Source organism: Rousettus aegyptiacus, unplaced genomic scaffold, assembly GCF_014176215.1.
Source record: "Rousettus aegyptiacus isolate mRouAeg1 unplaced genomic scaffold, mRouAeg1.p scaffold_m13_p_3, whole genome shotgun sequence".
In the NCBI taxonomy this organism is placed as follows: domain Eukaryota; kingdom Metazoa; phylum Chordata; class Mammalia; order Chiroptera; family Pteropodidae; genus Rousettus; species Rousettus aegyptiacus.
In genome coordinates, this window is record NW_023416306.1 from 43,102,793 (window position 1) to 43,130,746 (window position 27,954).

General features: G+C 39.8%; 1 protein-coding gene and 1 pseudogene across 2 annotated transcripts in view; both read right to left on the reverse strand.

The window, feature by feature from the left end:
• GDA (guanine deaminase) overlaps window positions 1–611 on the reverse strand; it is a 76,926-nt gene extending 76,315 nt beyond the window's left edge. The window contains exon 1 of one of the 2 annotated variants that reach the window (XM_016150053.2): window positions 8–105. In XM_016150053.2, coding sequence (XP_016005539.1) covers window position 8 — 1 coding nt within the window. In that variant the 5' untranslated portion in view covers window positions 9–105. Of the gene's footprint in view, window positions 1–7 lie in introns of both variants that reach the window. The other variant, XM_016150042.2, reaches the window with a different exon arrangement.
• Window positions 132–26,178, reverse strand: LOC118615075 (annotated as a pseudogene).
• Window positions 26,179–27,954: the final 1,776 nt, after the last annotated feature.

A 27,954-nucleotide genomic window follows, 5' to 3' on the forward strand; every position in this document is an offset into this window, starting at 1 on the left:
CGCTTACTTTGCCGCTGTCGCTCACGCCGAGGATGTGATCCCGCAGCACCTCCATGGGGCAGGTCCAGGTGGAGTGGACGAATGTCCCTCGGAAGATGTGCGCCAAGGGAGGCATCCGGGCGGCACACATGTCAGCGGCCAAGCGCAGCGCGGGGTCCGCGGGCGGAGGAGCGCGCACTGGGAGAAGGCGCGGCGAGGGCTCGCGCGACTACCGGCGACTGCCGCGCTAGCACCGGCTCCGGCCTGGTTTTGTCGCCGTTCCCCCTGGCGATCGCCTGCCTCCTGCAAGCCGCGCCCAGGGGCTGGCTCCCTGCCTCCTTGATGCCAATAGAATTTTTCTCCTGGGAGCTGGGCTCTGCGCTCCTGTGGGGTGTGGTTTTTCTCTCCTCCTCGGTGTTAGTTTTTGGTGTGTTAACTCTTTGAGTTTCCAATCACAGCTCACGTTGCAGTTCTTTTAAACCATGGTGACTGTCACCCACTCATGGGGCGGGAGATGAAGGAAGAAGCCGAAGGATTCAGGATTCCAGCCCTGTACTCTGACTTGGACACTAAATTTACTTCTGTTCTGTGTCTCACAACCTACTCTACCTTTCCTTCGTTGGCATGCCTAGAATTACATCTGCCTGCTTTCTCTGCTCTTTAAACTCTTGTGGCCAAACCCTGGACTCTTCAACCTGTATCATTCATAGGGTCTGAACTGTCGAAAGTTCAAGTGCGGGTGAAAGGTCAGTTTGGGCTGACGACATTAGCTACCAGTTTCATTTTCAGCCTCTATGAGCTGCAGAATTCATCCTAACCTGATGTTCTGGAAGTGTATCTTACAGAATTACTGGGGATTCCACCATTAGAGGTTAAGGTAGACCCCAAAGTACCTCTCTTTATCTCGAAGCAAATATTTTGGTCCTTTTGTCCATTCACAAACAATTCCAATTTTAATTTTTCTCATACCTAAAATAAATGAATCTCCCTGCTTTTATACCAGTTGTACAAGGAGAGAAAATTAAATACTCAAGCCAAGAAGCTAGGAATGGCAGTATGACGTGGCTTAGTGGAAAGATGGCTGGCTGAATTAGGAACCAAGAGATTACAGTCAATTCAGGTGGACCTCAGCATCCCTGTCATCCTCCTTTGTAAAAACGAGTCTTCAACTGGGTGGTTGCTAAGACTGCTTCTGAATCAATATTCTTTCTCTTCACTACACTCACAAAATCCTTTCTAAGTTCTTCCAAGAAGATCAACTAGTTTCCACTCGGGGCCTTTGCACATGCTGCTGCTTCTGCCCCTAATGCCTCCTGTGGATTTTTACACAGCCAGCTTTTCTTATTACTGGTTTGCTTCAAATGTCAGCTCTTCGGAATACCCTTCCTCCACCACCAAGCTAGTAGTAACCCCTCCCGAAGTTTCTATTCCATTAATCCATCTTACTTCTGCCATTGCATTTGTCATACCCATCCTTATGCAGTTTTTTTCCCATTTATTTCTGCTTCCTTCCCGCCTTCTTCCTCCCACCCCCTGACACACTCACACTCAGTAATGGAAGTACCATAAGAACAGAGGTCTTATTCCTAGAACAGTGCTTGGTGTTTCATACATATTTATTGGATAAATAAAGACATGACTTTTTTATGGGACCGGAGTGATAACCTGAGATAAATATCCATTTTTGGCTCCTACAAAAAGATTAAATGTCCCACTGCAGTGCATGAGCAAGCTTTCTCTGAATTGTTTTATGACACAGGGTTAGCTTTTATAAATGATTCATTGTTTTCTCAGTTCCTTCGCTCCATCCATATGAATGTCTAGGGTAACCAACTCATCCCAATTTATGGGAAACCTTCCTGATTTTAGCCCAGAAATTCTCAAAATCCTTGACTCCTCAGACCCAGGTACACCAAAGTGGTCGGTCACCCTGCCAAAGACTCAGATTAGGCCTTAAACTGAGAGCATTATGCTTGCCTTGTGGGGATGTTAGCCCTCTTTCCATGATTCTGCAGACTACACTCCCTCCTTGCAGTCCCAACAGCTGGCACACAGAAAACATCCTCTTGACCTAGGCTTGTATACACGCTCATGGTAAGAAAAGTAAGGAAAATGTCTGGTTGTTGTTATAAAAGAGAAGTCAATTACATGCTTCTAAAAGACAGACCAGTGCCCTAAACCAGATGCAGCTTTTTTTTTTTTTTCAGTGAAAGCCACCTAACACCTAAAGATGTCCAAAAACTGAGGCTAGTTTAGTGAATTAGAATGTATATATTCAGTAGAATTTAGTCGAATATTATGTAGTTATTAAAAACAATAGGGGAAATATATAGCCATGTGGGAATTACATATAATAAAATGTTAAGTGTTTTTAATGGCATTTATACTTGGTTAAAATCATGAGATGCCACTATATCAAACTAAAAAGATTCTGCACAGCAAAAGAAACCATCAACAAGACAGAAAGGCAACCATCTGAATGGGAGAAAGATATTTGCAAACAATGCCTCCAAAAGGGCCTAATGCCCAAAATATATAAGGAACTCATACGACTCAATAACAATAAAAAACAAATAATCCAATCAAAAAATGGGCAGAGGACCTGAACAGACAGTATTCCCAAGACATACAAATGGCCAAGAGATATATGAAAAGATGCTTAACTTCACTAGCTAGTCAGGAAATGCATATCGAAGCCACAATGAGATACCACCTCATACCTGTTAAAATGGCTATCATCAATAGGACAAGTAATAACAAGTGTTGGAGAAGTTATAGGGAAAACAGAACCCTCATACACTGCTAGTGGGAATGTAAATTGGTACAGTCACTATGGAAAACGGTATGGAAGTTCCTCAAAAAATTAAGAATAAAATTACTATATGACCCAGCAATCTCTCTTCTGGGTATTTAACCCCCCAAACTGAGACCAATTATCCATAAAGATATATGCATCCTGATGTTCAAAGCAGCATTTTTCACAGGCGCCAAGACATGGAAATAACCGGTGTCTTTTGGAAGAGGTTTGGATAAAGATATACATATATACAGTGGAGTATTACTCAGCCATAAAAAGGTGAAATATTGCCACTTGCGACAACCTAGATAGAACCTGAGATAATCATGCTCAGCAAAATAAGTCAGAAAAAGTGGAGAACCATATCATATCACTTACATGTGAGATATAAAACTGAAAGCAACAAAGAAATATGACCAAAAAAACAGAGACTTGTGTTTACCAGAGGGAAGAGGGGAAGGGGTAAGATAGATAAGGGTAAAAAGTGTCAAATGTATGGTGACAGAAGGAAATTTAACTTTGGGTGGTAAACACAATGCAGTATTCATATGATGTATTATTGAATTGTATACTTGAAAACTATATAACTTTATTAACCAATATCTTTCCAATAAATTTAGTTTAAAAAAAATTGTGAGACACTTATAGGCATAATGGCTAGAATTAAAAAGATATACCAAACAATGGCTATCGTCCTGTTGAGGTAATGAAACTGCTACAAAATTTTGTTTTGATGTTTACTGACATTGCTACGTATGGCTTACAGAATGAATAACTGTTGTGTAGCTTTAAATAAAGTTCATCTTTAACAGAGAGAATGGCCATGGACCTCCAGGTGACATGGCATTTATATTCCTCAGGTTACTGTTCACTCTTCTGAGCAGTGCACAGTTCTCCTTCCATTGCCAGCCAAACTGTAGGTTCCTCACTCAGGATCCAGTACCCTCAGCTCATCGAGGAGGCAGGAAATCTTGGCTACCTGACTACTCTCACCCCTTCTCTACACTCAGACTTGGAGTCTCCTTTAAATTGTGGGTCCTCCTGCAATTTTGACACCCATCTTAGTATCCCCAGGGAAATGTTCTCAAGGCTACTGGGGTTTGGAGGGAGAAAAGGGTGCAGAGTTTTTATATTCACTTTTGAAACATAGCTCAAATATATCGCAAAGTCAGCTGCTGATTAACATGGTTACTCTGACCAGGGCAAAGTATGCAACAAATGACATTTACTGTGCCTCCAAATTCTCAAGGAAATAGTAGTTTCTACTCATCGGCTCTTTCCATAGCCTTTGTTTAAATTCATGCAATATTAGAACCGAAAGAGCCTTAGAGATTATTATTCAACGTGCATTTCACTACTCTCTACTAATATCACTATTCCCTGTCAGTAATGGCTTCTTTCAACCATCAACAACTTAGTTTCTCAAAAGGAGATCCAACAATGGTGTGCATATTCAATGCCCTATCCCACAGATCATTTTTTTCAAAGAATCTCTCCTTTGTGTGGACACTTCCAAAGCCCTGGCTGCTTCTTCAGGATCTTCTCCCTCCAGTTTCCCACCTACTATACATCTACTTTGCTCACGTCTCTCTAACTGTAGTGCCTTTATGCTACCTGACATGACGCCTGCCTCATTTTACTACCCACCCTTCCCTAGCTAAAAACCACAGCTTAATTGTCCACCCCCAGCCCCATCCAGGAAATCTTTACACTTTCTCTCTCTCTCAGGTGTTAAGTGCTTCTCCTCATCTAAGTGCTGTAATTGTTCCTATATTAGTCTGTTGCCTCCAGAAGACTGCAGTCTCCTAAATAACCATGTCCTCTTTTTTCCTTTCTTTCTCTATCCCCTAACACAGTGCCTGGACTATAGGAGCTGCTCAACAGACTTATATAAATGCTGAATTTCAAGAGATAGCTCTATTGCCTATATTTTAGTGATTAAAAAATAAGAGGCAATAGTGAGTGTGTGCTAATGGTTGGGACTAGAACTTAAGAAAGAAAGAGCTTTATTTCATTGATTTTGTTCGGCAACATTTTATTATGAAACTTTTCAAACATACAGAGAAGTCGAAAATCTTCATTTCTTAAGATCACATTTCTCCTTATTTCAGATAAAGCTAAGTGGTCTCAAAACTCCCCAACTGGGTGGGAACAATATATTCTGAACTTCTAATTCCCTGAGGCAAAGGACAGTATCATAGCATGATCAGGGTTTTGACATTTTTGTCAACTTATTGGTGTAATGATACCAGCAGCAGGACAATCTTTCCTGGTAGGTAGAACTCAACCTGTTTTAAAAGGCTTTCTCTTATTCAATCTCATTTTGAGCCTCACAACAACCCTACAAGGTGGAAAGACTGTGTGTTTTAACCATTTTAGAGGTGGTGAAATAGGTTGAGGCATTGGCTTGCCTATCTGCTTAGCACAGGATGGACCTGGATCTTGACTCCAGTTATTCTAACGCACTGTCCCTTCACTGTAGACTATGTAGAATTTTCCATTCAATTTCTCCATGACTCACTTGGTCACCGCATTGTGGGTTGTTATCTACAACTTTCACATTATACATGGTTTTCCAACAGTTGCCAGTGACACACAGACCTACGCTGAAGTAAAATCGAAGTAGTAGTAAAAGTAGGACTTCGAGGAGAAAAACAATTCAATCACCATAGGTCAGTGAAAATAACTCATGTTTTCATGAGGCACAAAGAATAAAGGACAGGTGGGTTAAATGAGAAGCCACTTTCCTCTCCTATTCAGGAGAGAAGTTGTCATTGCACAGTGAAATAAATGCCTGACTATTTTATTTATTCTTTTCGTGTAGCTAAATCTATCAGTTTCCATGGTGCCCCATATTCACCATGGAAACTCTGACAAGCTTGTTATGCTTTAAGGAAAGAAAAGGCGCTCCAAAAATCTGAGATGGGTAAATGCATTCCTTTTAAAATTGTGTTCTTCTGAGTAGGAAGACTTGATGGATAGCATATCACAATGATCTCAATTTTCCAGTTCTTAAGTGAGAATGCAGGTTTGCATACCCCTCAAAGAAGCACCCAGACCCCCCGCAAAAAAATTACTTCATCCATGTAGCAGTAGTTATATCTGTTGTGTATCTCACTTCTGCATTTACTGACAATAGAGAAATGGCTCAATCTTCCCTTGCCAATTTTTATAAGACTATAATACTAGTCCCTACATATTTTCTTCTGTTTGTTCATTCAACCAATATTTACTGGAAATCTATATTATTATAGGCACTATGCTAAGCATTGTGAATATAACAATGTATGAAACAGATATTGTCCTCACTATATGCAACTTACACTCATCTTCCTTCATCACCTCTAAAAGCAGGAATTAATAGTTTTCATAGTGTTAGCATAACATTTCCCTAGCATGGTTGGAGAACAGCATATTTTTGTTTATACACATATCAAATTTTAAGTGATATGAATATAATAAAAGACACTTAAGACTAAAGCTGAGGTGACACATATTGATAACAATGCAGATGTGATTGCCTGAATATTTTAAGTACATACTTTATTATTTTATAAAATTGATATATGATCATTTTTAAATATTTGAATGGTATTTAAAATTTTTCATCCCATAACCCAGGTCTATCATCATCATTAATAGCATCCTTGAGGTTTTCTTAGAAAAGTTCAAATATAGAAAAGACAAAAGATAATAGACTAGAGGTTTGTACAGCGAAAAGTACAAACCGAGAAAAGCTACCTTTACTTTGTAGAACAGCAAGTAAATTTGGAGAAATTTGAGAAAAGGCATAAATTTTACCTGAATTTTAATGAAGAAAAGAAAATTTCAAAGAAAAGGTCTGAGTTTTAACTTGAACTAGGTTTTATGGCAGGCAGGTAAAGGAAGATTTTTTTTTTCCTGGCTAGAAATATTTCAAGTACTATGTAAGTAGCTGCCCCTATCACCTGCTCATTCTGCTGATCCTTAGAATCACATAGAACCTTAGCAGAGATTAGCTTATGCCTCTTTCCCACCATGGCAGCAAGCTCAAAGCAAATACTATTGACCTAATGTTACTTTATCCACATTTCTGCCCTAACATGGGTCATAAAAATATCCCATTTAATATCACAGGATAAGCACTAAATAGAATCAGTATCTATGGATTTCTATTTCAGCTCAGCTGCTAGCCAATGATGCTTTGGGAAAGTCATTCCACCTCTTTGGACTTTGGTTTCTACATTTGTAAAATGGGAGGTCATATACTATCACTGGTTCCATACTTCTTTACTCTCAAAAGCTCATTTTCTTATTTCTCCTGCTCAGACTTTAAGTTTTAAAGCATATTATCCATAAAGAAGATAAGATAGATGATCGATATAAGTTGTTATTAGATGAATTTATTTCCCCATTTTCATTAAAGACCAAAGTAAATATTAATCAAAGCTTCTGATCAACGTGAACTGTCTAGTAGTGTCATGTTGAGTTAACATAATTCAAACCAAAAGCAAGTCTATATTTTACTTAGCTCATGTAATCTTATCTCATTTTGGGAAAATGTTAGAAATAGCTTTAGAAAGATAGTTTTAAATTTATTGAATAGTCCCTAAATATCCTGGAACTCTAGGTTAAGAAAAAAATGAAGTAGAGTAGAGAGTCACTGATATAATTTCACACATTTTCGGGAACTAGTTATCAATTTTTCTGCCTTGAACTAGAACAGTTTACGGACATTCAACATGTCACATTGACAGCAGAGACCTAAAGAATGAAATGAATCCTATCTAGGTGCCGATTCTTAAGACCAAGAGGAAGGATTGGTTTTCCTCAAGGGTGTCCATGTAGAGCTCAAGTGGTTTGAGCTGACAGTGGTTCCCAAGTTGGGAAGATGCTCAGCCCACTAACGGTATGATAGGCTATATACTAAGAGCTGTTGCTTACATGTAGAGTCCATGCTCGTAGAAGCCATGCAAAATTGGGGCTTCTACTCTAGCAGAAAGCCAACTACTACCATCCTTAGAGAAGCGACACAATTGGTGCCCCCCTTTGGATAGAAATGCATTTCATATGGAAATTAAAAAATTAACTGAAAATAAAGTTGAACGACAAAATAAAGATGTTTAAAACAAAAGAATTCTAAAAAATTCTTATAGTTTTGTTTGACTATACAAAATCAAACTTATTGAGGAAACCATAAATAAATGTGAAAAATGTCTTCCTTTCTGCATATTTCTAAAGGGATGATTTTTTAATATTACGTACATATGGAGGAACTTACCATTTATGGAAGACTCTTCTATGTGAAAAGCAAGAGACACTAATTATATCTGGGACAAAAATCTAGCCCAAATGGGAGGGGGAAAAATCTAAGAGAAGCAATTGCATTGTTGCTTTTATAAGTTTGATGTGTGTTTTCAGAATTCTTTATGCAATGGCACGTAGTACGAATTCAGCAAATCATAATGAATTAATGTTACATTTTATACACTAACACCTTAATTCAGACTTACTCATCCCCTCACTCAGCATTAAAACTACTATTATGTATATAATACTATAATGTGCTGTGAAATAAAGAAAACATAATTGAGTTTGGGAGATGTGTAAGTAGAGACCATAAGCTGAAAGTAGCAGAAAACCACCCCAAACTCCTCACAAAAACATCCACTGGCCTCTGACATAGATCGGTTGAAGGTTCAATCAATGTCCACGGTGCTCATTTTCTCTCTCTCTCTCTCTCTCTCTCTCTCTCTCTCTCTCTCTCTCTCTCTCTCTCTCTCTTTCAAATGAGGGAAAAAAAACAAGCCACCTTTCCCCAAAAGTTCCAGGAAAAATCAGACAAATTAACTAACAAACACACATCAAATTATTTGCCCCTATTGGACCAATGCCCAATCCTGAAACAAACATATAGCAGGCAAAGTGAAATGTGATACATTGACCTGAGCCACATGCACTACCCCTCAAGAATGGGGGTGGAGCTGAGAGTAAGAAAGGGGGTGGTTTTCCAGACAAACTGAGATAAAGTGTCCCGATGAAGGTGAGTGGATGTTGGACAGCAAAAACAGCAGATGCGATGGGTACAGATTTCTTTACTCAGTTATTGACTTAACTCACTAGAATGATAAACACAATTATAATTAGAAATATAATCAGCGCAAATATGAAAAAACTATGATATAATATATAATGTACATAAAATAATTATATTGTAACATGCTTTCTGTTTTCCCTCAATAAACGTTGTTTTGTGCCTACTATGAATAAGATAATGTGCTCTGTGTTGTGCAGGATATAAAAACACGTAGGATATGGTCTCTGCTCTCACACTAAGATTCACAAGCAGAAGAAAGCTTTTAAAAAATAAAGTGCATAGTGGAACTACTCTTTTAATTTTTATTTAAAGACCATTGTTCCCTTGGAAGGACATGAATCCCTTAACATAGTACGGTCATGTGTTTGATGCTCAATAGATGTTTGTTAGAAGCATTAAGTGCAATGGTAAAGGTATGCATGAGATATAAATATTTAAGAAACTTCTTATTGATTCCTATCTCAGTGAGTAGATATGCATAGAGAGAAGTGGATCTGAAGCAGAGATTCGCAATCAAGAGTGGTCTGCTCCCTAGGGGACATTTGTCAATGTCTGGAGATATTTTTAGTTGTCACAACTTGGGGAGTGCTACTAGTATCCGGTAGGTAGAAGCCAGGGATGCTGCTAAACATCCCAAAACACACAGGACATTTCTTCTCTATCAGTCTTGGAAGGTGGTTCACTATCAATTTTCTTGAGCAGAGAACTCAGCTCTTTGAGCAATAGCTATTTCCTTTGTTAGTTTTAATATTCATACTGTATGTTACAGTAAGCTTTCCATATGTCATACAATTTGTCCTAGTTCAAATTTCTTGAGCAAGAAATAAAAAATCATTATTTCTCACAAGTCAGTCCTCCAGGATTTGATAATGGTGGTGATTGTCCTAAGTCTTTTTTTTTTTTTTTTTGTCCTCACATTTATCATCCTGCTATTCTTTAAGGCAGTTAAGAATGGTAAAGAGAATATTCAAAAATATTGGATATAAGCAACTGGTGAAATGTGAGATGCCTTTAGATGGTTCAGGAGATGTTTTTTAACTATCTCACAGACACTGCATTAAATAGCATTAAATTACACATAATTATAGTGAGAAAAATACTCCTATTCGAATTTGTCAATCCTTAAGTCAAGGAGACCTTCTCATTTTAGTACTAAAAGGTTTAGTAACTTGATAATTTCATTTTTAACATAAAAAGAGACCTCGAAGCTAGAATCTTCTTCAGGCAACAGTATCTGGCTAGAATTCACAACATTATTTAGTTTATAATGTATTTATACTTACGGTTCCTTTCTGTTTATAGCAAGAGGTGCTGGTTTCTCTTTTATAGATTTGACATAATTAATTTCTTGTTTATGAATTTATATACAGTCTTCTAGTTAAAAAATTGAGTTTAAGTTTTAAAAAGTGAATTTTTTAAAAAAAGTAAATTACAATACAGATTGGGCAAAATCGGTATGGGTGCAATGTGTGATATCTGAAGTTGGGGAAATAATGACAAACTATAGTCAGAATCAAACAGATGAGTAGCCTGATCTTGATTCCACCACTTATTAGGTGACCTTAGGTGAGTTATTTAGCCCTTTAAATCTCAGTTTTCTCATATTAAAATGTGGATGTGATAATACGTGTTTCATTGAATTACTATATTAATTGAGGCTACGTATATAATATGTCTGGCAAATAGATGCTTTATAAATGTTAATTCACTTGTTCTCTACCTACCTCAGCTCATTCCCACACCGAGGCTCCCTTTAGTGCCCTCTGGGAGCCTGATATAATTGTATGGATACGAGCTTTGGAGTTACATCAATCTGAAATCAAACCTCAGCTTCGCCGCAATTTATTAACCTCTCTGAGGTTCAGTTGCTACAATATGCTTTAAAAGTGCTTCACAGGAAAGTCGTGAGACTTGGATGACACCTAGCGCATGATCTGGTACATAAGAGCTCCTCAAAAAAAGGTTGCCTCTCTTGTCTTTCACAACCTGGTCAATATCTCATTTAAAGAAAAACACCCAGGAACTGTTGCAATATTTTTAAAAAGTACAACCAATGATGAATACATCGAAACTTATCTTCCTTTATCTGAACAGAAAGCTTCTATTACTCCATTAGCAGCTATATCATGTTATGTAGACATACCGTACTTTTAAATCTTTTCTAGTCTGTTATTAGTATCAAGCCTATACAAATGTTATTGATTTCCTAAACCTAAATCCAAAGCTTTCCATTATCTTTGATGATGATCACCTCGTTAGTCTTTAATGTAATGTGTTTGTTATTTCTCAAAGTCTTATGCCATTCACAGATTTGTTATATGGTAAACAAATTGATGACATAAGGCACTGTTAAAAGAGAAAAATAGGTCACGGGCAAGAACAGAGCCCAATGGCTCACATCTAGAACCTCACCCCAGCTTGACCTTGACTATATTAGTCAATACATTTTGATGTAGGGCTTCAATCAGCTCTGAAATTCTCCATATTACACTATCATTTACATAATATTTCTACAACTCTTCCTTAAAGATTTTATAAAATAAAACTTGTCCAATGCCTTGCTGACATCAAGATATACTTCACATTGTTATCATTTTTATTGCTTAAAAATGGAATATTTCCACTCAAATTGTAAAAATATATTATTTCTATGGAAAACTATTATAGTAATCTTCATTTCAGTGTTGCGGGCCTCTTGATAATAGCATTTACAATACTCATCCAAGTATTAAATGGGGCTTGATGAGGACAAGTATACTACTTTATTCATCCTTCCCAATCCAGTGCATAGCACACCTTTCTCAGAGTAGATGCTCTCAGGTGAAGATAGAAGAGCAAAGAGATTAAGGGCCTGAGGTTTGAAATCAGACAAAGTTGGATCTGGACCCTGAATCTACCACTTTGTACTATGCAGTCTGGTGTTCGACTCCGTCATAAGTCTCAAAATAGAATTACAAACACCCACTACCAGAATTAAGTGAAATAATAAACATATAATTTTTAGCAAAGCAGTTAAAATATAGAAGATGCTCAAATATTACTGCTATTTTTATTATTTGAGCATGTGATTACTTTAGTCAATTGACATTGAAAACTCAAAGAAGAAAAATAGGCAATTATGTCTAGAACCATACCTTAATTCTTCCCTAGGTAAAAATGTGTTTATTCAAAAGAGGGTGTAAAAATGGGTCAGTATTGCCAATGAGTAGCTAATTGTAGATACTGTATGTGTGTGTGTGTACATACAAGTGGAGCAGAAACTTTGTATTTAGCTGACATTGTCTCTCCTAAACTGTAGAATATTGTCGTTCCAGAGAAGTATCACTCGACAGGGAAGTAACCAACAGGAAACCCATGTAAATACATATCATAGATAGATGTACTCTGGCCAACTACCTTCTCTCCCACTAGCACAGTTCCCCCAAAGGAGTCTGGTTAACTGAGACGTCCTCAGCTCTAAATATCAGCACCAGGATTACTACCAGGCAAAATTGTCAAGCAGAAGCTACTCTACTCTTGATAAAGCCCACAAATACTGATTCAGTTCTATGTACTCTTTTGTACCTGACTTCTTTCCCAATAGATTTTGAGGCAGGATTCATGCACAAACCCATGATAAAGACCACGTGCCTCTCTAGAGCACAGTATGTTTCATGAAGAGTCTTGAGAAATATAAATCTGGGTCTCACAATCAGCCAGGGAGGTAAGTAGGGCAGGAATAGTACTTCGCATTATACGATGAAGGAATTGAGATAACCAAACATTAAATGTCATGTCCAAGATCACAGCACTGGTTCTCTAAGAGCCTCAGACCTTTGGCAATTAGTTAAAGGCTCTTTCCATCACCCTATTTGGTTTTATTTTTGAGCAAATTGTTTCAGCCAAAAACTGGTGTTTACCCCTATTTGCTGAGCCTTTTCTCTTTCCTCTCCATTTATTCTTGTTCTTTTCATAATCTTCCTGCTCCCCATTATACCAATGGTTTCCACTCTTTAGACAGGGAATAAAGAGAGAATCTGATTGGAACTTATGTACTAAATGAGAAACACAGGGAAATTTCAATGTGTCACCCAAAGAACTGGATTGCTAAACGTTAAATTAAATTTGATGATAACACACTCTGGTGATGGCTCAGATTCCAGTACATTGGGATTGGGGATTAGCTTCAGTCCTCACAGCAGGCTTCCCCAGCTTATGGCTTGAACCTTGCTTTAAAGCAGTGCTACCTTATTCATAGACACTACAGTGCTTTATTATAGTGGAATTTCCAACATTGTTTGGGAAAATATTTCTAGGAAGCCACTTAGTATAAGAAAAAATAGGGGAATTTCCTAATTCTCCATAAATTATAACCAGAGTGAATATCTATTCTGCTGGTAGGAAATCAGGATGATGGAAGGCCACAGAGTTTTAAAATAAATGACTAAGGAATAATTTCCGTGTGGGAGAATGTCACTTGGCTAACCTAAAAGCAAGCATTCTCAGCTCAACTTATGTATATTTTCATATACATAAGGGATGTCCAAGTAATATAAAAACTATAAACATTACCGATTTTTAAAATAGAAAAGAATTTATGTAAAATAGTTGAAATACTGGGACCTGTAAATCAATAGATAAAACAGATTGAGGCCAGAAAAAAATAAAGCTCAGAGATTGCTTCCTAAACAAAAAATTACTTCTTATAATCAGAGAATAGTTCTAAAATTGATTATTACATAGGGTACACCCAGCCACACCCTTTTCTTCCTCCATTACACTTTGTCCTTGGAAGTGATGAGCCCCATGTCATAATCAGGTAGAAATATCCAGGGCTGTCCTGCATAATGGTGTCTGTAAGCCAGAGCCACAAGTCTGGATTAGGTCAGGCACAGTATCGTTCTGGTTAGGGATGGGATGGAGGGAGGTGAGGGGACACCATGAACTATAACTACTTGGGTCCAGCAGAACTATCAATGATCTGGGAGTCTCTTGGTGTGTCCAGACTACTGGGTCCCTACGGAACATTCTTGGAGTAGTATTATTGACACTAAGCTGCATCCTCTTGATTGAGTTAGAGGCCTTCAGAATGGTAAAGCAATAATATAAATAGACTGAGATTGCTATGCATGTCATTTACTATCAAATTGGGCAAGGGAGAAGAGATGCCAAACATGTTCCTTCCTTTCTCCATTGTGTAAAGCTGTCTGTCACAGCAATTCTGTCATTTTTTACCACACGTAATATAGGTTATTGCTTTTTCCATGCTTCTAGGAGCCATCCTACCACATGCTTACAACTTCTCTTGGGTCTTTGCCAGGCTGTTATTATATCCTGTATTGTGGGAGAGTGCTACTACATTGGTAAACTCTCGTGTCAAAATTTATCTTCTAGCCACCGTCGTTGAGCACCCTCAGAATCAAGTCCCATGCATATTCTCCCAGTTGGCTAGTCTTGAAATTGGACGAGAAAAATTGAGAAAAATTGTAGTTCTTTTTCTTCCTTAGCAGATCGAGCAAGTTCTGGGCAGAGTTATTTTGTGACTTAAGCCCAGTTACCCCCTAGTGATTGGGAGGGGAGGTAGGGGAGATCCCAGAAAGAATACATAATGTTTTCTGGAGGACAGGCCTCTGTTAAATTCAAGCATGAGGGCTGTGTGTGTGTGTGTGTGTGTGTGTGTGTGTGTGTGTGTATTTAGACCTTACACTATGGAGGAAGATGCACCCATACCTTGTGTCGGGAGCCCACTTGCTCAATCTCAGCACAGGAGATCTGCCCCAACTACTCTTACAATTAAATCCTTGCCTTGGCCCTCACTTTTGAACTCCTTCTCTTCTCAGTTTAAGACACAAGAGCCTCTTTGTATGTTTTCAGGGAGGACTTTACACTTGGCATTTATCTGCTGATTAATCAATCTCAGTGTTTTGCTGCCTTTTCTCAGAGTATCACTAAAGCTTAACAGCAATCAGACAATTCACAGTCTTTATAATTATTATGTCCCTCTAGTTTCTCAAAAGCCTGATGCCATATGCTAGCCAGTATATCCCCTTCTGTTGATATACAGTATATCCCAGGTCACAAATAATGGAAGTATTAACAATGGCACAGATGCCTGGGCTATGCATGTTCCACCTACCAGTAACAGCATTCTTATTGGCACTCAGGAGATGGTGATCCGCTACAAAATCCCATCTCAGCATCTGTGCTCATGGACCAATCCTGGTACCTACTGTCGTGGGCGAGGATCACTGATGCAGACCCTGAGAAGGAGCTTAGGGAGTGCTCTGGGAATCAACACCTATGTAAGGAAGCAGTATTAGACACAGGAAACGGCTGAATTTCCATGATCTATGGGGACCTCTGCTATCAGGATGGCTTTTCAGACAGTCCCAAGTGTAACTGCAAATCTTCACTTCTTTAGAATGACTTTTTCTCTTCTCTTTCTCCTTGATGCAAACTGGCCTTGGGCTCACTTGTCTTTTCTTTCCTTATCCTTCTGCATACTGCACCACCACTTCCTTAAACATTAAGCCCTTATGTCAGCATCAAACAGTCTTAGGAACAAAGCCTCAGGTCTGTTGACCATAGAAAAAGAGTTTCAGTCAAGCTAAAGATAACAACTTGCAGCTCCACACCCATGAAGTTGGAACAACCATACCAGCATCCCCTTGAAACCAGACAGAACAACACCATAATTGACATCAGGCCCTGATACAATGGTCAACTACCTCCTGCTCTAGCCCTGAACAATCAGTAGAGCCGCCAAACCAGACTCCCTTAGCTACATGACTAATGAGTATTCATTCCCCTATATAACCTATCCCCTAGAGGCCATTGAGGAGCCAGGTCTTTGAGCACTAGCTCACCTGTGTCTTGTGCTGTTGTAGCCACCGGCCCCCGAAAGACACACGGACCACCAGAAACCAGTGAGTTATAGGAAACACACTCTTTATTCAGCCAGCTGGGTCTGCCAGGGGTACACAGACCCCAAATTAAGCAGCCCCAAAATGTAGAATTTTTAAGCCCTAAACCCCATTCTTCATTCTATCTGAACACAAAGGTCTATTTTTCTTCTATTCACTACCTGTCAACCCACAGGTCAGTTGTGCAAGCGGGGGTACAGAAGCAGGAAGCTTATTGTTAGAATGTTATGTTCCCATAGGTGACAGCCTATATTCCCATGGGCGATAGCCAAGCAGTAATTTCCAACCAGTACATTCCCCACTGGCCTTAGCAGAAAATCAAATCCTTGATTCTTCATGTGGAATTTGCTCATAGCCTCTATTTTGTAATACTAAAAGTCTAATAAAATTAATTCTCTTCCTTATATATGCAAACAAGAAACTGAGGAAACATGAGCCAAAAGTTAACACGAAGAGGAGGAGGATTAAAGATCCAACTATAGCAGATAGAAGGGTTGTTAGCCACAGTGACCAATAAAACATCCTATAAAACCAGTTATTTGATTCTAGTCTCTGTTTTTCCCTGGCATCTAAATTTCTCTGTATTAGTAGTAAACTTTCTCTAATTATTTCAGAGTAATTGGCATAGAAGCAACTGGTTTCACCTAGAGCCATACATAATCCATCTTGTTCTAAAAATAATAAATCTAAACCTCTTCTATTTTGGAGGACTATTTCTGCTAGTGAATTGACTTGAAGTTCTTGCCTGCTGAGCTCAGTTAAATTTAGGGGAGTTCCTACCCCGACATAGTAAGGGGGCTTTGGGTTTAGGCACAACCATCAATCTTGTCCTATGTCTGGGGTGGTCTTATTTAAGACCTTGTGTATTGTCATTAGCAAAGTTGTTAATTCTTCTTCTGGTTCTGGTTGTGGCTAGTCGAATGCCTGGGCTAAAGAAGAAAAAAGAAACAGAGGTAACTCAGGCATATATATCTAACGACTTATATATGCCTGAGTCTCAGTCTTAAGGGCCTGTCCACTCTCGTGCTACCTTCACATGGGAGTGATAAATCCACGATAGGATGCTGTCTACTTTAACTGCAGTGGACATCATCAGGTAGACAGTGAAAGTTCCTTTCTATTTGGGTTCTAGTCTTTTGGAAGTGAACTTCTGGATCTACACAGGCTGAAACTGATGGCGAAGTCCATCCCCCGGGGCTGATTGGTCAGCACGATTCTGTGACCAAATCTCCTTCCGTACACTTTGAAGGTCCTGTAAAGACTTAAGTAAGACAAAGTTATATAGTTCTGCCTTTTTCTTATCTTCTATTCTAGGTACTAAAGGTGAGGGTTTTCCAAAGAAAATTTCAAATGGGGTGAATCTATTAATATATGGAGAACACCTGGCTCAGAGTGGGAGAAGTTCTACCCAGGTCCCACCAGTTTCTAATCCTAACTTGACTAATGTCTCTTTTAGGGTCCGATTCATTCGCTCTACTTGGCCTGAACTTTGGGGCCAGTAGGCGCAGTGGAGTTTCCATGGCAAATTTAGGTAGCTAGTCAACTACTGTGATACCTTTGCTACGAAGGCTGGCCCGTTATCTGACCCTGAAGTTCCAGGGAGACCAAATTGAGGGAGGATTTCTTGTAGTGGTTTTTTAGTAACCACTAAGGCAGTTTCTTTCCTGGTGGGGAAGGCTTCTATCTATCCTGAAAAGGTGTCTATAAAAACAAGTAAATATTTGTAGCCCCCCGCAGTCGGAGTTACCTCAGTGAAATCAACTTCCCAGTGGTCCCCCGGATAAGTTCCTCTTTCCCTGTGCCTAGGTTCTTCTATCTTCCCCTTCTTTGGATTAACTTGGGCACAAGCTGGGCATCGTAAGGCAATCTTCTCTGTGGTCCTTCTCCCTTCTGGAGCATCTTAGTTCACCCTAGGTGTGTGGTCTGGTGTAGTTGGTGGAGGACAGTCCTTCCAAGAGCCTGTGAGAGCCCAATTTTTCTATCTGGGGTCATCCACCACCCCTGTTGGTTCCTAGTGGCTCCCTTCTCTTGAAAATATATATTCTGTTCCGCCATATATAGGTCAGAGATGGAGGCATTTCTGGGTAAGGGACAACAGTCAGTAGTTGTGGTGGAGGCCCCATTGGCCTTGTGGCCACTGTTCTTATCTGCATTGGCTTGTTGGTTTCCCTCAGCCTCAGGACTATTCCCTTTTTGATGCCCTTTACAAAGAACAATAGCAAGAGCCTTAGGCTGAGGCATCTATAGGCATCTATATGGCTTCAAGTAAGGCTAAGATCTCCCCTTTGTGTTTGACGTCCTTCCCAGCTGAAGTCAGAAGCTCTCTTTCCTTGTAGATGGCTCTGTGTACATGTGCAGTGGCAAAGGCGTATAGGCTGTCAGTGTATATTGTGACTGCCTTATCCTTTTCTCATCTTAGTGCCTCAGTGAGGGCAATGAGTTCTGACTTTTGAGCAGAAATCCTATGGGGAAGAGCTTGTGACTAGATGGTGCCAGTTAGAGTTACGACCGCTGCCCCAGTCTTTGAGGTCTGGCCGTGAGGAACACACAATGTCAGTGAAATCTGTGCAGTCATGAACGGGCTTCTTGGGGTCTGGGTCTGGCATAGATTGGCTGGGTTGATGACAGTAGCTTTGGATTTTAGCCATACGTTTGGCGTCGTCCGGTGCCTCCCTGTTGTCGAAAACCTTCTGGGCTATCTCAGCAAGTTGGGACAGATTCATCCTTGCAAAACCTTCTAATTTTTGTAATTTATGCCAGATATCAGGGGCTGCCTGAGTAGCATAGGCTATATTAATTGCCTGCTGGCTCTCAGGGGGCCTCAGGATCAATGGGGGTGTATACCCTGTACGCCTCATTCAAGAAATGCTCCAGAGGATTCCTGAGGTCCCTCCCTGTATAACTTCAGTTACCTTAGAAAGGTTAGTTGGCTGGCGAGCAGCCATCCTAATTCCCCCAATTAGAGTCTCGTGGTACCGATCTAATGCTGTTCTCCCTGCCTGAGAATTGTGTCCCCGGTCTGTGCGGGTGGAGGGAAATTCCTCTCAATCTGTTCCCCTGCTTCCTCAACTCTCCTTCCTCCCGCAGCTATCTTTTGTGTTTCAGTCCGAATGCGTCTGCCTTCTTCCAAGGTCAAGGGGGTAATTAAAGCTATTGGGAATTGTCCCAGGCAAGGCAGTGAGTCTGAAAGACACTTTCTAAGAGCCCCATTAATGCCTGGGGTTTCTCAGAGAAAGGTGTATTCTGTTCTTCCAGTTGTACAGGTCACTAGTCAAGAAAGGCACGTAAACCATAAAGGGCCTGTCTGCGTGATGCCCTTGCAATGGGCTTCTCGCAAGGAGAGGATGGTCAGGGTGGTGGTATTGGCTGGTGCCCCACCCGGAGCTAGAGCAGGAGGCCCATAGGAGTTACTTGCCCGCGTCCGAGGAGGTGAGGCAGTGCTATTGGCCTCTGTTGTCCTGGATTATAGGGTGGAGGAAGGTCACTGTCCTCCGGTGGAGATTGGAGGACTGAGGGACTGAGCTGTCTTGGAGATTCAGTTGCTGTATGTTTTGGGGTGCCCACAACTAAGACTCGCAACCCTAGGGAAAGCGCACACTGGTGAAGCCAAGGAAGGGATTTCTGAACAAGGTTTGACCATTGATCGATGTAGGGAAACTGATTGGGATGTCCTGGGTCTCCCGTGACAATCTTTCAAACATTCCTCACTAAACCCCTGCCATAAGAACCCTCTGGAGACCAGTTTACACCAAAAGACAGCCACTCAACTTCACACAATGTTCTTAGTCTGCCTGAAGAAAACTTTATGCCATAGTCAGCTCCCTCTACAAACCTTTCTTTGAAATATTGCAGGAGACACCCTAAGGAAGTCTTCTGTGAACTCAGCCTCCCCCCATTGCTTGCGCAGAAAACACAAAACAGATACTCTGACGAGAACAGTTACTGGGGGATAGGTGGACCCAGGAAAGTCTGCCACCTATAACCTAGACAAGACAAGAGACAATAGACAGAACCCGATAACAGGGCACAGGAGGCGGCGTCCTGCAGCCTGGCCATGGTCTGGGAGATATGACTGTGTCCAGTCTCTCCATGGACCCCCAATGACCAGTCAACAGAAACAAAAAGATACCTTTTATCCAGACGTCAAGGCCTCAGAGATTCATGTTGGGACCAGGAACAAAGAGTGTGTCCTAAAGGTTGCGTTCTTGACGATCGCATTGACCCCGACACGACATTCAAGGGCCCTGGAATGTCTCGGGTTGGCAACTTCTTTGAATCCATAACAGGGACAGCAACCACTTCAGAGGCCGGTCTGGTCTTAGATCTCAGGGCCACTCCCTGAGATCTCGCTGGGGCCTCCAAATGTTGTAGTCACCAGCCCTCGAAAGATACACGAACCATCAGAAACCAGTGAGTTATAGGAAACACACTATTCAGCCAGCTGGGTCTGCCAGGGGTATGCAGACCCCAAATTAAGCAGCCCCAAAACGTAGAGGTACAGGGTTTTTAAGCCCTAAACCCCATTTTTCATTCTGTCTGAACACAAAGGTCTATCCTTCTTCTATTCACTACCTGTCAACCCACAGGTCCGTTGCGCAGTGGGGGTACAGAAGCAGAAAGCTTATTGTTAGAATGTTATGTTCCCATAGGCGATAGCCTATGTTCCCATGGGCTATAGCCAAGCAGTAATTTTCAGCCAGCACAGGGGCTTGGTACCATTTCCTTAAATAAACCTACTTTCCTTGCAGCAAACTCCTGTTTGTGTCTCTTTTGGCTATTGATGCATACAGGCAAAATGAATCCCTTGAGTTCAGTAACACAAGTTGGGGGTGAAGGGACCAGGTCTTTCTACTTTCCAGATTAATGAGGGCTGCCCCAGAACACAGTTACAACCTGAGGTGAGGTTTTCTTGCAAAATAGCAATACAGCTAAAAGCTGAGTACTATCTTTTGACAACTAGGGAAATGAATCCTCATTCTGAAGAGGGATCAGTGTGGCACATCACAGCACCCACCAAATACACACCATCTCATTTAATCATCATAAAAACATGCTGTGGTTTTTATGACTATTACCATGTTACCCATGAAAAAATTAAAGCATGGAAGGGTTGCATAGCAATTATTTCAAGGACACATGGCTTCCGAGGCCATGCCATCTCTGAAACAACTACTTAATTCTATTTAATTTGCCACATGAAAGCAGACATAGTCAATACTTATATAAATGAGCATGACTGTGTTTCAATGAAACTTTATTTACAAAAACAGGTGGTGGGTCGAATTTGACTCACAGGTTACAGTTTTCTGGTTTCAGGGTACAACTAGAACTAGACCTTGAAGGACAAGTAAACTTTTTTGAAGAGTAATAGAGGAAAGACATTGCAGTAATGGGAAAATGCATGGCATGGTTAGGAATGGCAAGTTGATAGCAAAGCTAGAGCACAGAGTTCATGAACCCAGGGCTGTGGTGGGGTGGGGTTATAGCTTAAGGCAGGGATGGGAGGTAAGGAGGATAACAGCCAGAAAAATTAAAAATCTCTTAGTGTTTACCCATGTATTTTAATCTTCCTGGAACATTTTCCCCACATACTTTGCCCAATTAAACTCTACTGACTTTTACAATGCAGCTCAAGCAAGGTCCACTTTTACAGTAAAGCGTTCATGGACCGCCACCAGCACCTCCGGCGCCGCCCTTCGCAACTCTCCGCCCCCGGCCAGCCTCAGGCTGCATTGGGTGCTTACTTTGTTATTCCCATAACTCCTAAGGAAGTTTCATCATCTAAAACCACACCTAATCATCTACTCACGTATGTTTGTCTCACTATACCAGTTTTTCAGCCCCAGCTGTACATTTGGAAGTGGAGCTTGGGAAATCATAAGTTTTAAAAGCTCTCCCATGATTCTAAACCACAGCCGGGATTAAGAATCACTGCACTATACTGTGATTTCCTCCAGGACAAATATCTCCCTTAACTTGTCTTTTATCTCTATCGCATAGTAGATGCTCAGTAAATTATGATGAATTGGGAAGTGTATAGGAAATTCAAGAATGCCATGATAAGGAGTTTAGGCTCAATGTGTGGAGACAGTTTCAGGAAAAAACGCTCAGCCAGCAACAGCCTGTGTTATATGGTAGTAAGTTTGGATGACTCAGCACTTCTTTTTCTTCTTTTTTTTTTTTTAAATTTGTACTGTCCTATTCATTACTTACAATCCAGTTCATCCATCACCTTCTCTGGAAAGCCCTCCTTGACCACTCCCAATAGAATTATGTTCTCCTATTTCTATATCATCACCACACCTATTACCTTTGGATCATTGAGTATAAATAATATGAGATACTGTAAATTGCTTAAGATCTCTTTTACTGGGCTATGACTTCTTGAGGGAAGGGATCATGTGCCATTCATCCCTGTGTTCTCTGGGTTAGGACCAGTGCATATCTCAGCACAGGTGCTCAATAAATGTAGAATGAAACAAAATGAGATTGCTAGTGTGAGCGAAAAAGAAGCCATATACTAACCTAACAAGCTTAGGGGAGGCCTACATGGCCGACTTATAAACTCAGAAACCAAAAGTAACCACATAGGATGGTTTGAACATAAAAATTCCTAACTAAAAGTGAGTCATGATAGGTAGTAGCTTCCTTGACAAAGGCCAATCTTTATCTTAAGCCAGCCTATCTTTTCGCATCTAAGATAACATGCCTTTGAAATGTCAGAGTAATCTTTTCCAAGCCCCTGGGACCACACCTGCAGCAGGAGAGCATGAGACGGCTGAACCCTTCATTGTTATCTTGTTCCCTGAAGACCATCTCTATGTGCTGTTATTGTTAATTATTAATATCTTGTGCCCACCAATGTAAAAGAAGTATGTGTCTCTCTGTTTTACTTGTTATCCAATCCCCCAAATTTCCCAATTTTGCTTTCTCCCACCCCCTTAATATACCAGCAATAGATTTCATGAAACCCCTCTCCCCTTATGTCTCCTCCTTTTATTCTAACTTACAAAATAAGCTGCAAAACTGCCATTCTCTAGAATATTTTCTCAATCTGTGGAGATTTTGCTCCTTGGCAATTGTTGTCAGTTTGGCTCAAATAAACTTATAAAAATTCTCTACAGTTTGGACCATCTCTTACTTCAACACACATTCTCATAAGTATACATTAACCAGAATCTCCAAGTCATCATCTTCCCATGACTCTGCTTGCCCCTCATGTGCTTGACGACGAGTGTTTTGTGTTTTATAAAGCTGATGTGGTTGAAGTAATAGAACAAAATTCTACCAAAAAGCTTGGCATGAGAGCTGCCAACCAGTTCTAGAAAAACTGCAGAAATAGAGATGTCCGTCATGGTTCTCCCTGTACCCTAGGATCTTTTATCAGGATTTCACTTGTGTCTACTTGCTCCTACCAACGTCTCATTCTCAAAAAAGCACCTCTCATCCCCTCCCACTCACATATCAACTGGGCGATAGGGGGAAAATAAGCTGTGCTTAATTGTGCCAAAAACTTTGGAGTGAGAGTTAAAAAAAGCAGTGTAGATTTGCCTCTGCTTCTAACCAATGTGTGTCTTCAGCTCTGTAGGTCTCAGCTTTTTCTAATGTAAAGTTCTTAACCACCATTTTCTACAAATCAAGCACTAAACCTCACCAAAAAAATTACCCATTTAAGTGTACTGTTATGAAAAACAAGTAGATCTAAATCTCCTGGGAGTATTTATTTTTTAAAAAAACAACTCTTCTTTATATAAATAAGTCATTAAATGACATCGAAAGAGGTCTACATAGGATTTACACATCCCACTCATTCACTCCAGGCTTTGTTTTTCATTTTGGCTCACTTTAACCTACCACCTTTATTCTCTCACTAGATGAATAAAAGAAAACTATTTGGCATCTTACTTCATAAAGATGGTCACTTCCTAATGTGAATACAGAATTTGATTAAGGGCATGCTATGTCTCTATGCTACAGGAGTTTGTTGTTTAACTATCTTTCTCTTAGCGCCCACTTACTGCAGTGTGCAGGGGGAAGGTGCTAGAGGCCAGGGGAAGTATTTCTAGTGTCATTGGACAATTTCTAGCAGGCACAAGTCATCTAAAGGGGAAAATTTCCAGGGGAGGAAATGTTCTGACTCAGGAGTTTGCCTTTCCCATCTTGGTGGCAGCAAGAGTCCTGGAGCCTTTAACCATTCAACTTGTTCTGCTAATTCCCCTGCCCTGCTTTCATACTTACCAAGCAACCTGCTGGTTAACATTAAGCTTCTCATACACAGTTCACTAGCCGAGATTTTTTTTTTTTTTTTTGGCAGTTACATTTCTCATTGTCAAAGAGCCTACCATTTTGATTTTACATAGAGCCTGTTATGAACTAGATGAACATTTATCTGTCTCTCTATATCTGGGGAATTCTGGGACCCAAACAATACAACATCCGTGGAAAGAATGTGAGGTGTGAAAACTATGCTGCTGCAGATGCCATGAGCCCTGTGTGGGTCCCTCCCAGGAATTTTTCTTCAGTGACTCCCTGACTTTATCCCATGTACCAACAAGTCTTAACTTGGTCTGGAAGCAAAGAGGTAGTGATTAATATTACCCGAGGACTGTGGACACAGCTCGATGATGCCCAAGGTTTTGGAGGTAGAGTGGAGAGGCTCAGTATGCCACAGTCAACATGCCAGAATGAGTGATGCAGCCAGTGGAGACCCCAGGTGTGTCTGGTTTATTCTCTGACTTATTCACTGAAAGAGGCTTTTGGTCTATTCTTGCATGGTTTTTAATCAAAAGAAGGTTAAAATGAGAGTAATTGAATTCCATCTATCATTGATAGGCAAAGACACACCTCAGATACCCTAAGAGAGATTCTGGTGAGATCCCACCTCATCCGAGAAGTGAATTATATTGCTTTGACTGTATTGCTGTTTGTGTTTTATTTTTATTACAATATATTGCATTCTAAAAATAAGCTAGATGCTAAGCAAAACAAAACAAAACCAAAACAAAACAAAACAAAACAAAGCAAAACAAAACAAAACTGAATCAGGCTCAAGCCCTGCCTTTATAAAGATGCTGACTACCAGCCTATCTCAGGACCCCTATGAGGGTTTAGAGTTGTCTTGAAAACTGGTAAAGAATTCCTACAAGGAGCTGTCAGAATCCTAATTCAAGTAACTAATCTACCCTAATTATATAAATATTAAATGCCTATTTTATGATATTATATATCTCAGCATTGAAAACCGAATAATAGCCTATATCTTCCGTTGTTGTTGTAAAGAGAATGGATATAAAATGCCTAGCACATGGCAAGTGCTCAAAAATAGTCGTAGTTGTTTTAAAATTACTAGTAGTGTTACTATAACAATTAACAAAGAGATTGCCAGTGTAAAGCAATTTTTTCAGAAGAATGAACAAAATGCCGTCCAACACACTGTCGCTCTACTATATCCCGCCATTCCAGTATTTGAACCCCTTATTTAAGAGAACATAGAGTGGTGAATGAACACAGTTGCGATTAGCCATTCACTTCATTATAGAGATAGCTTTGTAAATATATCAAGGATAATATGGTGGTGACAGGCAGGTACAGAAGCAGCCATACAACTCTTATTTATCTTACCTATTCATTTCTATGCCAGTTACATTCACCTCCTAATATTCCCTTCTCTTTGTTTGTTTTAATTGTTGTTGTTGTTTTACTTTTATTAGCATTTATTTAATGCTGTATTTACTCCCAGGCCATAATTTTTGTTTCTTCAGTTTCTCAGTTTCTTCTGGGATATCTTTTCCTCCTGTGAAACCCCCTCTTTTGGTTTAGGAACAAGCTACTCTCTTTCAGCAGGGAGTCATTTCAGTGTGGCAGGGGAAGCTCACACATGGGTCAGTCCGCCCACGAGCTCTGTAAGCTCTGCCCCGCATCTTGGGGGCTTTGTTCATCTGGATGTGCTCAATGACCAGAGAATTTACATCGAAACCCTTACATTCAGCATTACTCTCTGCATTTCAAAGCATGTGCAGCAAAAATTCAGCACTCTTTTTAGGCCACTGACCCTGTGTCCAGTCCCATTGTTTGGCCTGGGCACATTGACCAGCTCCACCATTGTAATGACGGAATGGCACACATTGCTTCTGTAAAATGACATCCTTCAGATGCTTGGTGGCCTTTCGGATATGCATACCCTTGATGGCCTGGGCAGTTCCACACGTGTTCCTAAAGTGAACACAAAAATTTGAACCTCTTGATTTGCATGATTTTGTAGGGTTTTCTGGGTCAAGTGAATAGTGTACCATTTTCAGAGGTCACCTCAGGCCACATATGGGAAGAGCTCTTCTCTTTGGATATGTGGGTAACTTTTTGAACACAAAAAGTTATTTTTGATAACAAAAATCTAGTAAGCCACTAAATAGGAAAATCTGGAAGTCTTTGGCTCAAGTGAAACCATGAAAAATACCTGAGGTAATTGAGATAGGATTCAAAGTCCTCTCTAATAAATGGTTTACAGTCACATATAGATAAGAAAAAGAGTAAACATGCCCAAACTAAAAGATAAACAGATACATAAAAACTGAATGGGGAAAAACCAACTAACCTCTTTTGGAAGAAATGACTCCCAAGGTCATTAGTTGATAATGACAATACCTTGTTTTTGCATAGAACAGTAGGAACTACAAGGCTCTGTCCTATACACCATTTCATTTGATACTCACAACGACAATGTAGGAAGATAATCTAAGAAGTCCAAGGATTAGGTGGAAAGAAAAGAACAACTAAACCTACAGACATATTGTAGATTCTCCCAGGAAAGGTTTATATTCATACAAGTTTTTGGTTTCCATTTCAGAAGAGATTTATTTTGCCATCAACTAATTTAAATTTAAAAATTGGTTTTGATTCAACCTGGTTCAAATGCTTTATTTAAAAAAATATATAATTTCCACTCTGCTCCAAGTTAATAAATATAGCAAGTGTCATCCAGTTTTAAAAAGATCAGGTTAAGTCAGACATAAATAAATGAAAATTTAGGATATAACAGATTTCCTAATGATCTTGAACCATGCTGATGGCCAGTTTGAATTATTAGGGTCACAATTTTTTTATTTTGAGATTTTTCCTAGGAATGACTTTGTATGTTCTCCTTGAACTGATCTATCACAAGTCAGCAGTTTACTCAAAGAGCAACCCAAATACTCTCAGAAACAATCAGGCAGTTATAGGACAAACTTGAAATAGGGAGCAAAAAACTAACCAGTTCCTCAATATGCTTTTATAGTTTTTTGTAAATCTGAGACGTCATTTGCCTATCACTATAGGTTATAATCACTATTCAACATCTGGCAAGTTTGTGAGTCACCAGCATTTGTTAGATAGCCAGCACAGTGTCAGGAGTATACTAGATGCTTTAAAAATGTTTGTCAGATGGATGGATAGAGGATGAGCAAACTAGGTACTAAGGAGCCCAATAAAGGAAATATTACCTCTTTCAGTCAGGTTAACAAAATCCAGTAAACCAGAGTCAGAATACTCTAAAAGGCCCTGGCCTTTATTTAAATATATTCTGAACCTATCTTACACTTTTCTAATTCATTGAAAAACCATATCATTCATATATACACATATTCTTACACACACACACATACACGCACACACACACACACACACACACATACACATACACATTTTTGTTTCTAGAGTCTAGAAAACTTAAGAATACAGTGCATTCATTCCATGAAGCCAGAGAAATCTAAATGCTCTTAGTCTAAGACGTTACCCACCCTGAAATCTCTTTCTTATCTTCACCCCAAGCTATCCTAATATTCACAGTTCTGCTGGTAAATCTTGTTGTTAAAAGTGTTGATAAACATCTATATTGCTGTATCACAAATTTATTCTTTTAATATTTTTATAATAGTATGTCATGTTATTGTTCTCTTTTGTAATTTTAAGAATTTTACTTTATGCATATAAAAATGTTATTTTAAGGAGTCCTTAGGCTTTTCCAGACTGCTAAAAGGATTATGGAACAAAAAACATTAGAAATCATGGCTTGAAAGGCAAGACCTTAATTCACATACCTCATTTCCACTCTCATGCAATTGGTAGAACTGAGTCACGTGGTCACATGTCACTGCAAAGGAGATTGATAAATACGGTCTTTATTTAGGTCAATGCCACTAATGATGAGTCCTTTGAGTCCTCTC